This window comes from Amblyomma americanum, chromosome 1 (assembly GCF_052857255.1).
Source record: "Amblyomma americanum isolate KBUSLIRL-KWMA chromosome 1, ASM5285725v1, whole genome shotgun sequence".
Lineage (NCBI taxonomy): Eukaryota > Metazoa > Arthropoda > Arachnida > Ixodida > Ixodidae > Amblyomma > Amblyomma americanum.
The window spans coordinates 351,710,075-351,723,807 of record NC_135497.1 but is presented as its reverse complement, the minus strand read 5'-3'; the positions used below and the strand labels follow the sequence as shown (position 1 = coordinate 351,723,807).

The 13,733-nt window shown below is 43.8% G+C and overlaps 1 protein-coding gene across 2 annotated transcripts in view; it reads right to left on the bottom strand.

The window, feature by feature from the left end:
• Positions 1 to 5,998: 5,998 nt before the first annotated feature.
• pan (transcription factor pangolin) overlaps positions 5,999 to 13,733 on the bottom strand; it is a 59,386-nt gene continuing 51,651 nt past the window's right edge. For both annotated transcript variants that reach the window (XM_077649984.1, XM_077649985.1), the window contains exon 7: positions 5,999 to 12,919. In XM_077649984.1, the coding sequence (XP_077506110.1) occupies positions 12,550 to 12,919 (370 nt within the window). In that variant the 3' untranslated portion in view covers positions 5,999 to 12,549. The remainder of the gene's footprint in view (positions 12,920 to 13,733) is intronic.

Below are 13,733 nucleotides of genomic sequence, written 5' to 3'. Positions count from 1 at the left end.
GCACTTCGGTATTCCCTTCCTCCCTCCTAACTTCCAGATTATGTTGCCTCTTATCATTGACTGTCACCTCATTCCTTGGGGTTAGCTTGTTCCCCTCCTCTCCATCACCTCCAGACTTGCTAGATGCCACGTGTGCGTAGCTGTTCCTGTCTGAACCTGCCTGACCTACTTTCCTATTGCTGTCCATGCCAGTGCAGGCCCCACCCAAGTGGCTCGCGCTGGAATGTCCGCCAATGCGACTTCCCATGGCGGTGTCAGCCATTTTTGCGTCCAACAATTCACTAAGCTGCTCTTGGAGTTTGCGCTTCTCTGCCCTCTCGACCTGTAGCTCTTTTCTAGAGCATCCATACGTAATGCCAGGCTGGTGTTTGCTTCGTCAGCCCTGTCCAGGCGTGCACTTATGTGCAGGCAGATTATGCACTTATGTCATATAGCTAGATGTATAATAGGCTAAGCGTAATGAACATAGATGGACATGCATGGCTCCAGAAGTAGCTAGGTCTAATGACCACAAACGTACGAAGCAGTTTCAGAAGAGAAACTAAAGTAGGAACGAGGCAAGATGAACAACAACCAGATGTGATCTTTTACCCGGAAAAAAGCAATTGGATACAGCAACCAAATTGAGAAAGTAATTGCTGACGATAATAAAACAGAATTGACTTACACAAATTTTACTCGATTATTTGAACTAGAGCTTGCTAAGGTGCGAGTCGAGCCAGGCCAAAAGGGGAAACAAGACGCAAACCCAAGAGCTGGTGGCCATAGGGAAACATCAGGAAGCCTAGGGAACACAGATATTCTAAACAAAGGGGGGAGCCAGAAGCTGAAGTACACAGATATTCTAAACAAAGGGGGGAGCCAGAAGCTGAAGTAAACAGAAAATGGGATACTTTCATAAAGTGTAGAAGGGAAGCATCCTATTTGATTAATGAGAAAATTTGAAGGGGGCCCAATGGTTGTCAAAAGTAAATAAAAAGTATAGGAAAGCAGCTAAGAAATTATGAATACAGCTGAACTCCGTAATAGGCTTTAGGTTTATGGGGGTTTAACGTCCCAAAGCGACTGAAGCTATAAGAGATGCCGTAGAGAACATGTCCGGAAATTTCAACCACCTGGGGTTCTTTAACATGCACTGACATCGCACAGTACACGGGCCTCTAGAATTTCGCCTCCATCGAAATTCGACCGCCGCAGCCGGGATCGAACCCGCGTCTTTCGGGCCAGCAGCCGAGCGCCATAACCACTCAGCCACCACGGCGGCTTCCAGGAGTAATAAGACAAGGCTAGAATCAAGGTATTCAGAAAGAAGGGGATGAGGCAATGGAACATATAGGTATAATGATGACAGAAAAAATTTAAAAACAAAGAAATGTTGCGTGTAATTTATCGGGGGAGGATAGACCGGTTACTGCAATGGTTTCACTAGGACAAAGAGAATGGGAGAGGGCAGAGAAGAACGTATGCACTTCCACTGGACCGGATGGTATTCCAATTATGGTAATAAAGAAATTGGGCTGATAACCTGAACAAACACTAAGTGAGGTAGTGAGTGAAATATTAATGAATGGGAAAGCTCCCCATGGATGGATACTAAGCAGGATTAATGTGATATAGAAGGGAAAGGGGGACAAAGCTGATATAAACAGCTACTGTCCCATAACTGTGATGTCAGTGATTTACAGGGTAGTGATGCAGATTTATAGAGGGCAGACTGCAGGCATGGGTGGAGGGAGAATGAGAGGGTGCTAGGGGAGCTCGAATATAGGTTCCGGAAACAAATGAGGTTAGAAGACAATCTGTTCTCATTGTTGCAGTGTATTGAGACTGCTGAAAAGGATCACAGGCCTCTATGGCTAGCATTTCTGGATATCAAGGGAGCCTACAACAGTGCAATTCAATGGGATTTGTGGGACATACTGTGCACATTGGATATGGAAGATGGAGTAACTAATCTTTTAAAAAATATCTATAAAACGAAAGTGCTTATAAAATGGGAATAAAAATGTATCGGAGCCTATACCGGGGGCTTAGGCAACTTAAGGGTGTCCTCTGTAACCCCTTTGTTGTTCATGTTGTACTACATATTAAAGATCACACTAGAGAGGAGCGGACTTGCCTTAACCTTTCTTTTTTCAAGCGAGGAGAATGGAATGTCATTACGAGAACTGATTTATGCAGATGGTATAGTGTTAATGGCTGACAACAAGGAAGATTTTCAGAGGTTGATGGACACAAGTTGATGGGTACAGAGGGAGGTATATTAGGTCTGAAGTTTAGGAACAAAAAATGGGCAGTCATAACTTTTAATGATGAGGGTGGCGAGCGCAGGATACTGGAGGTCACACTAAATGTAGCGAATAAGTACAAGTATCTCGGGGTGTGGATAAATAATGATGCCGATGATGAACGGAGCATAAAAAATATCTAACGACTAAAGGTAGCAGGAATGCAGCTCTCGTGAAAAACAGGGCATTGTGGAATTACAACCAGTACGGAGTAGTAAGAGGGATCCGGGAAATGGGGTGATGGTTCCCAGTCTGAACTGTCCGACTTTTGCCAGTGCAGTGCAGTTCTGTGCATGAGACCAGAGGTTCAAGCAAGGCTAGAAATCAAGCAGTGCGGGGTAGATAGGCTTGCTTTGGAAGTGGATGGCAATACACCGAATCAGAGGGTACAAAGTTTCATGGGATGGGCATCATTCGAGAGCAGAGAAGCTAGCAATAAAATAGAATTGGAGGAGCAATTGCGAGAAATGGGGGAAAAGCAATGGGCTAGGAAAGTTTTAAGTTACTTGTACATGAGACACAAAATGGAGAAAGCGAACTATAAAACTGACAAGAAAATATTTGGACAGCAGTGGGAGGGGGGGGGATAAAGAAAGATCAGTTAAGCAAAACAGAGAGGGGTCTGTGGAAAACAGGGATGCAGACGAAATTGGCACTTGGAACATACAGAATGTTTAATCAGGAAATTGCCAAAGAAAATATTTACAATAATTCTGGGATAGCTCTGTGTTGTTTGAGGCCAGGACGGGAGTACTGCAGACTAAAACGTTCTGAGTCAAGTACCACGAGATAGACACATTACGCAATCCATGCGGAGGGGAGGAAATGGCTGAACGCTTGATACTTTTCTGTAAGGAGCTTCACCCTACATTTGAAAGCAACGGGGCTGATTTATTCAAAGCATTGAGATTTAAGCACAGTGGAGGAAAAACATGTCAAACGGGTAGAAATAACCAAGCGAAGATTATCTGATTAGTGGCTAAAATCAAGACGAGTGAAATTTTGAGATTCGCAGCTAAGTGGCATGAGCCACTGCCCGATTTAAATGGTTCAGCTTTATCCATCCATCTATCCATTGCCCCAGTCCTTGCATTTCCCCCTGCACTCCGGCTGGCGCATGTATAGACACTTGATGTGTACTGCCCTGACTATTATGTTTACACCGGGAACCCTCGCCTTAAAGGGGCTCTGAAAGAGGCTGTCAGTACAGCTGTGGCATGCCTGGGATGTTAAAGGATGGCGCTTTACAAATAACCCCCAGCAAGAGCTTTTTGAATGCGTTTGTTAGAAGCCACGTTATCTGTAATCAAAATTAGATTTTCAGCATCTTCACACCTTTCAGTCTCCTCTAGTCACTTTTTGCATGCTCAAAGATCAGTGTTGCTCCACTGGACCCACCCACTTGAACCCGCCACTGTGTGCCGACGCACACAGGAATTCCCCGAGGGCCCAAGCTTCCCGACCCACCGGAGCAACGCAGCTGACTGGCTGCAGCCATGGTACCTGTGCAACGTCTGAATTTGAAAGAATCTAACCAATATAGCCATCTCTTAACAGACATATGCAGATGCGCGACACGGAGGAGAGCGAGAGTTTTGAAGTCGCCAAAAAGGGCTCATCAACTTTCACGCGCCATTGTGGGTTCTCTGCTGCAAGTGGCTCAGGTGTTCATGACAACTCAGTCTAGTGATCGAGTAAGTTTATGTATACTCTCCTCTCTAAAACAAATTTGTTGCGTAGAAAGAGCCCAGCAAGTGATCTCTCGATTCTGTTAGCAGTTAAAGTGATCAGAGGTCCCCAACAGAAAACAAATATCTTACGAAATAAAAACATGACCGAATGGAATTGCAAGGAAGTGAAAGAGCGCAAACACGTAACACATGACAATCACACATGATACATGCACACCATTCATGAGAGGACCCCTTAAAATGAAAAATTGCTTCTGTATGATATGGTGAAGCGTGTGGACAGACAGACAAAAGGCAGTAGATATATAGAATCACGGGCATGATGAACAACAAAGACTGCAGTTGACAATGACTTCAGAAGTACGCTTTGAGTTGGGGAGAGGGTGGAGGCATAGAGCTGGCCAGCTGACTGGGAGCGGAGGAAAACTGATCTATGCCCCTCCTCGAGTCCTTAATTCTGCGATGACATCATGGATTAGTTCGACTTCCCCAAACAATTACGCTGCTACTAGAGTCTACAAATGGCCTAAAATCTTTTGCGCAGAAGGCATTTTATAGTCACAGTGCAATATGTACATAATATCAGTGCACATAATGAACCACCAGTTTTTTAATGCATAAAAAGATTTCTAGCAATGACCAACTTCAGAACCCAAAGGAGTTGAATCAAAGCCAAGGAAAGCAACATTATTCTAGACTGAAGTAGCTACCTAGGTGCAACAGTCAACTAAAACGGATGTTTCCATGTATGCTAGAAGGCAACAGTGGACCTCTTCCTGTCTGCTGGCAATATGATGGCAAAATTATTGCCTCATAGCCACAAATGCCCATTTTAGATGCCACTCCCCATATTGTCGTGGTTGAAGCACCTACTGCACAATGCTGTTGGGAGCGAAATATTTTTCCTATTTTGCAGATCTATGTGTACTTATGGCATAGGCGAAGAGAGGTTTGTACAGTATGCATTTATATAACACTTGCACATACCTGAGCACATGCTACGCGAACAACGTGCAGTCAAAATGAAGTGACTTAAGATTCTACTGAAATTTAGTACCCGTTTTGTTATCATTCTTTCTTAAGCCTGTCCAGTCGCGTTTACTCTGGAGCTGCACAAATGAGCACTGAATCATAATTGTGCAATTGGCCCTGTTGACAGTGCTTCTCTCGGCTTTCTTCAACCCTATTCTTTGAGCCGCCACGCAGCTTCTGTGCGTCATATCTGTGTTCCTGTCTTATAGTGTAAGCGCTATATGAATGCTGAGCCATGACGAAGAGAGATCAAAGTCTGCGCTTATCTACCACCACTGTTATTCCTTGCACAGAATGTTTCACTACTTCTATGATCAAACAGCAACAACACATCTCACTTAACCGAGGAAGTAAAACCTTGTGCTGTGCTCAAAGCATACTCAAGACAGAGCAATGGAAGAAAGCATTACACTGCTGTCTGTTAGTGATGACTGCCACATATGTCTTTACAATGGAATGAAGAGAAAAAAACACACTGCCCGCACTATAACTGTATTCATACAGCACTATAATATCTTTGCTATGTTGTTTCCGCAGCTAAACTTTTGCATGCAGCACAGCAACAAAGGAGTGGACATGTGCATCAAACGTGAAATGTATACAAGCTACTTCATTTAAGAGTGAAACAGTCACGAAGTAGTCTACATACATTTCACAAAAACCACACATTATGATGCAACTGCATCACAACATATGTAATGCATACCAGTGCAACCCTCTGGCAGTTTTTCTTCCAGTTGGCAACTACCATATCAGTGTGCTCACTTCTAGTGCAAAACAAATGGCACCACTAGAAAGACATGCAACTTAATATGCAAGCTGCAATGCAGCTTCGCATAATGCAGGTAACTCTTGCCTGAATGATGAGCATGCTACCTTCTCTTCAATGTTCAGGGTGTCACATGAGATGCAGCTCTCGAGGACATTTTCTTTGAAATAATTTTTGTGGATAAGCATACAACAGAAATAAAAAACAAGGACAAAAAGTACTTTCATTTCTTTTTAATCATTACAGCACTCCTCCAGCCATGAACTCAATGAAAAATGCAACATCCTTTTTCATTACTTACGCAAACTTTTCTGCTCAGTTTCCTCATTCTCCAAAGCTGCCCACTCATAATACACTCTTAAAGAAAAAAAATAAAGAACAGTTGATACAAACACATAGCATCAAAGTGAACACATCAATCTTTGAATATGGGATAATGCAACAGACAGACTTGTGATCATGACAACATGTGCAAGTACACATTCCATTTTCTTCAAAAATTGCACACAACCTCTGGAAACAAATGAGAAATAGCAAGCATGGCGATTACAGTTTTTCCTCATTCTTACTTCTTTACTACAAAAAAAAAGAGAAAAACCTAATGCACATGACCTCAGGCAGGATTCATTGCACATAGCTAAAATGCAAGCATGCACTCTTGTGTCTGCCCTATTAGGAACAACAAACTAAGCACATCATTCCTGACAGCAGTATTTCTGAAGGAAAGTTTTGATTCTTAAGACTGGACAGTTGATGGGTGATGTATGACCACACAGACTTCTCAAACTTCCCAAGAAATGCTCGAACATGTTGTGACACCAGGAAACAGCAAGTCCCACATGCGCACCAATGCGACTAAAAATGACTCACTTCCTCAGCAGTGTTGTAAACACATAAAACCTTCAAAAGCACTTTCCCCCCCAAAACACTTATCACTTCACTTGCATTAAATACACAAGGCTTGAAATAAGATTTAAAAAAAATGCAGTTGCCACATACTCAGAGGACTTTCTTGCAGCTTATGTAAAAGAAGCCAAATGTGTATGCACAATGCATGCATGCACAGCATTAGTTTTGATTGTACGATATAAATGTAGAAATGAGAAGAAAAAAAGATCAGAGTGCATGTTTACCTTTCTTCATTAGATTTAAGATGAGAAATCAACCACCCTATAAACTTGTGTAAGGGCCACACTTTTTTTTAAAATTCAGGTGTGGATTTTGAAGGTGCAGCCCATAATTGAATTAAAAAGAAAAAACGTATATCCATATTTTTTCTCAACTATCTAGTCCAAAAATCGGTGCGGCCTTTACACAAGATTATGAGGTAGTTTCAGGCTTGCTAGTCAGCCAGGATTGGTTAAAGAGATTGTCAAGCATATAAATGTCTACCAATTTCTCACTGCAGTTAAGACATATTAAGACATAGATGATAAAACTCAAGTCAAACAAATTACCTGAGTATGTTTCTCGTTTCCTCTTCGTCCGTATTTTACTTATGTGTGGTAACGACACTGTGCTTATTGAAGTCAGCTTTACAGCACTGAGGAGCTTACCCTCTGTGTGCAAGACCTCAGAACAGATTTGATATGTACCACTACATTTAGGCATGAAATACATGTTAACCAGGATGACAAAGGGGGCCGAGGTTGGCATGCTATTTGCTTGTATATTTTCTGATCGCCAGCATGTCTGAAGACAACACAGCTTCGTTTTAGGAAGCCTGCTAGCCTGATCTTCTTGCACTGAGTGCAGGCAAAATATTTTGAACCAAAAATCTGGTAAACAGCATACAGCTTGAATATTTAATCCAATGACATCACTGCATTTCAGTGATCAAAAAAAAAATCTTACTACCAGTGACAGGTAAGAAATACCACTCATGAAAAAGCTGGCTGTCACAAGCCAACACTGCACAAGCAACTATTCCTTCCCTTCTCATCCAATCCTGGCCCCCATGCATCCGATGAGTCCTGAAAGCATGTCAACAGCAGTGTTGCAATGAGCGGGTGAACAACAAACCACCAGCGCTAAGCATACATTTGCTTAAGAAATTTCATTATTCTTGTAACATAGTGCCCCAAAAAAGACTTCATCAAGCCTTCAATTGAAACGCAGGAACACGGTCTGCAGCATTCACTGAATGTGTACTACAAAGCTAGATATCGTAGCTTCTTCAGTTTGTTTTCCTAAGCATGGCCTATATAAAGTGAAGAAAGCCCTGTCACATGATACTGTTACGTTTTGGTGGCATGCTCAATAAAATGCCGCTTGGTGACACTTCCCTTAACACATAAATTAAAAGCTCATAAACAAACCACTAAAAGCACAAGTGTAAAAGGAAAACAACAAAAACAACAAGCAATAGAAAGTGCTGTAACGCAGCTTATTACCCCCATTGATCCTTGCAAATAGAAAACCAGTGACACAGGCTGCCACAAGTGAAAAAAAAATATATATATATATTTTTGGTACAAGAATGCAGCCTTCTTCATGTTTACCATTCTCTGAGCATGTACTTTCAAACATCTCTCGCCTCATAGCTGAGATCAAAAACAGGTGAAGGTGACTGTTTACAATGAGGTTGGCAAGAGAAAAATGATTCTGTTCCAGACAGTTTTAACACTATGCTGACTCTGGCGCACTGAGACGAGACTGGAGAGCTGAAAGAAAACTGCACAATTATATTGAAGAGCCTTCACAGTGACAAGGATATATGTACATGGCCCCGCTAACACTTTCTCTTCATTTTGGGATGCGGGGGAAGGGAAGAATACTGCATTTATGTTGTAGTACGAAACAAAACCCTCCCCCATCCCAATCTTGGCACATATCATTTTTATGCTTCCTCTCCAGCATGGCATATGAGTAAACAAGACAGGCAGAAGGCGCAATGTTGATCACTGTACAGGTGGGAGTATATCCAGCTCCCTGCGTCCTGTCCGTCTCATGTCAAAGCTATGTACAAGGAAGGGGGAGAGGGATTCACACTGGAACGTCTCTCTACGGCAGGCTGCAAGAGAGGTAGCAGGTGGCACACTGAGGAGCATCTGATCAGCTGACAAAGAAAGCAGCAGAGGAAGAGCATCATGCCCCTCACCCACATTGAGTGGCACAGTGCAAACCACCCTCTGTTACTAGTGACTCACTTCAGTGGGCATCAGAAAATGCAATGAAATAAAATGCGTTCCATTCTAATTGACAGTGGCATTCCTCTCTTCACTCCTCTTCAGTTCTGACTCTTGGGCAAATTCAGCACAAGGTTCTCAGTACCCCTGTCAAAGCAATTTCCTCTAGAAATGCATACTTGGCATACATCACCGCATCACTTCTTTTTGATGCATGAAGCCAATATAATATGTTATCCGTTACCAATGTAACTGGTGGGCATGTTTTGTGATCAGTTAGTGCTAGGAACGCTCTAAATTGACTAATATCAATGTATAAATTAGCCGCATACACATACCAATATTGCACATGACTGTCTCGTATACAGTGAGCATCCCCTTATATTTGCCAATATAAGGGGATGTTTATTTCGCCCTTTTATATATTAAGTTTGTTTGAAACATTTAAGGACCAGAATTAAAGACAAAACTATTTTTCAAATTACCTATGTTAAAGGGACAGTGAGGAGAACTCTATCAATTTTTCTTTTGTTAGCAAAATCTGATAGTTCGGCATTTCATGGGTTTGTTGCCGCTTGTCCGCGAGAGAAAGATGCATGTATTTCAAAGAAATTTGGATTCGAAGTTGAAAAAGTTTCTCCTGCCATTCCGATTCAAACTCGCAACACTCTTATGACGTCACGGCGCCCTCTTATGTCATAGAACGGAGTGACATGAAACGTGACGTAAACGGAGACTCCGTGATTTCTGCAGCAGCTAGCGGTGCGGTCTAGCAGCAGCCGAAATGAAAGCTACCGCCGCCGAACGTTGAAGGCACCTATCGGGGGTTGCTACCGTCCCTTCGTTTACATTTGCACCAGCGTCTTGCCAGCGTTACAATGGATCCCATTCCCGAACCCGACAGCGAAGATCTCGCAAAAACTCCGGCCTGCATTTCAACTCCTCAGCCCCACAGAGCATGCGATGCTTTTGAGGAGCACGGCTAGGTTAGGCGCTGGCGGGTTGTTTCCCCCTTCCACGGTGAGCAGCCGTTGCTAATATAATGTAACCCCAGTGTGGGGAGCCGCGAGGAGCGAGGACAAGGTCGGCGCATCGCACGCATCGGAGGCTGCCTGAGGCTTTGGGGCCAATGGATTGTGATTTTTCTAACGGCGCCGTTGCACGGTACAGCAGGTGGCGTCGAGGAGGTTTCCCACGGTTGCAAGGGCCAGGTTTTTTTTTCTTTTGCCACAAAAAACGGATGGGTGCTCAAGGGCGCTCGCATTTAAAGTTGGCGGCTTGAAAGTAAAACCAACACATGACGCTTCAACGGCTTCTAATAAACGAATTCCGTTAAGTAGTTTGAAGTTGACTGGCACAGCCGGGAACGTTTTGCCAGGCGAGCGTACGAAGACACAAGTGCTCTTTATACTGCTAATTGCCTTGTACGATCACCGACTATCCTGCCATCATAGTTTTTCATCGACTGTGGCAATCATCTGACCAGCCTTAACAGGCACCTTCAAAGGTTAACTAGCACTTGAAGCGGCACTTGGAGTTCCTCTGCTGTTCAGCGCTTTTAAATCGAGTCGCGTCAAAAACAAGACCACGGGGCACGCAAAGTTCATAGACGCAAAGCCCCATAATAAACCAAAACTCTCCTGGCCGCCTGTGGCGCCACCAAGTATATCGGTTTTCTTTGCTTCCAACATTAAGGTTGTCTTTTGTCTGTCTTCTTTAAAAGTACACTATCTTTAAAAGTACACTAAAAGTATAAAAGTACACTATAGGTTTCAAAACAAAACTTACTTCAATATTGAACCGCGCAACCTTCCTGCCTCAGAGATTCGTGGCTCCATGAAGGAAGGAAAATTCCTCCAAGGTGGCGTCTCTTGTCCTATGACGTAATCACACTTGTAAATGCGTGATTGGCCTGTGACGGCGATACCTGTATTTTGGTTCTTGTCTACCTTACAAGAGCTTTGTTTTCAGTAAGAGTGCCGTTTTTGTGATCAGGAGCTGGTATTCTATCGATACAAGCCAACTTCAATTTCTCCTCAGTGTCCCTTTAAATGTGTTGCCACTAAACGATCTGATTTAGCAATTCTTAACAGTGTATGCAAGGTTAAATCATAAACCCTAGCATACAGCCCACTTTAATCATTAGATCCTAGTGACACTAAGAAAACTTTATAAATTTGTTCAAAGACCAACCTAACAAGGAGTTCCTAAAATGTTATAACATTGGCTGAGTCTTGGCAGCAGATTAAATTGAACAAAACCTCAAATCGTCCCCAGCTAAATGAACAGATGCCTACTGAATACTTTTATAAAATGTTCTGTTTAGTTTCTAACCTAAAATAATGACTGCTGCTGCCCCTCAAAACCAATTTACCAGTGCTTAAACCTGAGAGGTTATCAAAAGTTTAGTAGCCAAGTCATTTGTTGCTCAAACAGCTTAAATTGAACCAAACAGGCAACAGTCTCTAGCACATGAAGAAAGCAAACAATGGTAACAAAAGACATATAGCTTAGTGCCATTATTTATTAAAATAACACAGAAGTCGCATATCAAGCCTACAAGAGCTTTCGCTTTAACATTATGACAAAAGAAGAGGATGGTTTGGTTTATGGTGGTTTAACGTCCCAAAGCGACTCAGGCTAAGAGGGACGCCGTAGTGAAGGGCTCCGGAAATTTCGACCACCTGGGGTTCTTTAACGTGCACTGACAACACACAGTATGCGGGCCTCTAGAATTTCGCCTCCATCGAAATTGGACCGCCATGGGCGGGATCAAACTCGCGTCTTTCGGGTCAGCAGCCGAGTGCCATAACCACTGAGTGACCGCGGCGGCTGCAAAAGAATAGGAGGCGTGAGACTTTCACATTGACAAATGTCAAGACAAAAAAAAAAAAAAAGCTTTGCGCTGCCTTGTTTTGACTCCAGCTGCTTTTAAACATGTTGCAGCTGCATACACTTTAAACAGAGCCACTTGCTACCTCTTCCCCCAGACTGCCCACTGTGAATCCTGAAGTGGAAATCATGCATAAAGAGCTGTCAGATGCACTTCATGTGCCACCTAAAATTTTTTTTGTTGTGCATTTACGCGGTTCCACAGTCAAGAAGAATGGACAAGAAGCCCTCCACAGGCTGTCTCAATGACCCCATGGTGTTACACCTAGGTGGGTACATTGCAGCAATTGCCTGGCCACAGTGACACACTGCCATGCAGTGAACAATCAAGAGTGAGAAATCACGCTCAAGTTAGTGAGGGCAAAGACGTCACAAGGCCAAAGGCAAATGTACTCTACTACATGCCGACACATCCTGCAGAACTATGCACTGCAAGATTTCGTCTCTGCTGTAACAAAGACTGGTAACATTGAGTGTCCTGGCAGCTAAGCAACTCGAGAGCTTTTGGACACACACGTGACACAGCCTGAAGTGAACGGGGACACTGGTCATCATAGACCATGCTGTTCGAGTGTAGATGCCAGTCCCCGAGACTCACATTACTCCAGTCAGTGCACCCGTGACACACAAGTGCCTCAAGGAGTGTGGTAGGAGCGGAGAAGGAGTCCTGCGCACATGTGCAAGTAGGGAGCCACCCAGCCAGTGCACTGTCCTCCGAGCATGAGGCCAGGCCCCACTGGCAGCTCTCGCTATGTGACTGTCAGTAGGGGCAGGGAAGAAGGTGTTGTGGAGGAATCTGTAGATGGAGGAGTCAAGATGTCGACGGGGTCATCAGGCTCCCTTTTGACAAGTGGCTGGCCCGTCAGGTGGTGCACGCTCAGTGGGTGGTGCTTGTTGAGACTGTAGCAGTCAGGCCGTCGCACGGGTGGCCCAGGGCTTGGCTCAGGCGTGCCCAAGCTGGTGCAGGGGCTACCTGTGCTCGTTGTGGTGGTTGTGTCCCCACCCCCGTGGCTTGTGTGCGACTCAGGTGTAGGGGCCTCCACTGACCCGATGTTGTCCTCACTCTCATTTGCATTGCCATCAAGCCCCTCCTGGTACCTGATGCATTTCTTCTTCCGGCTGCACAGACAGAAACACAGTGCTCAGTTTGAGGGCATTGCACAAGTCTACATCTACTCTGCCCTTCACGGAGTAAAAGGGCACTAAAGTCAAGCACTATTCAATTAAAATTTTGATTTTTTTCTAGCCAGTCTTTTTTATTGGATTCATATCACAAGGATAATATTCAGTAGGAGGTCCCAAAGTAAGCAACGCCACGAGTATGTCCTCCTGAAAAGATTTTAAACACAAAGGCAAAGCAGTGTGATTACAGAAGGCAGATTTGTTACCAATACATGACTTTACCCCAATACATGATAGGGTTTGGTTTAGTTTAGGGCGTTTAACGTCCCAAAGTGACTCAGGATATGAGGGACGCCGTAGTGAAGGGTACCGGAAATTTCGACCACCTGGGGTTCTTTAACATGCACTGACATCACACAGTACACGGGCCTCTAGAATTTCGCCTCCATTGAAATGGGGCTGCCACGGCTGGAATCGAACCCTCCGTCTCTCGTGTCAGCAGCCAAGCACCATAACCACTGAGGCGCCACAGTGGCTCGATCTATCAAATACAACTGGGATCAGAGATTCTCGTGTAGCACCCCAGATCTTTGAAATAACTGGGCTGGTGCAGGCCACTACTGCAAACTATCCAGTCAATTTTGCATTACAAATTGTGGAACCTTAGATATTCTTTGAATTATCTGAGATTTGGAATTAACAGAGTTTGAATTAGCGGGGCTTTACTTAACCTTGTTTACAATTCTTCTGATAACAACTGCATCCAGTGAAAAGAAGTCCAAAGTCACAGTTAGGTTAAGGTATGAGGCCA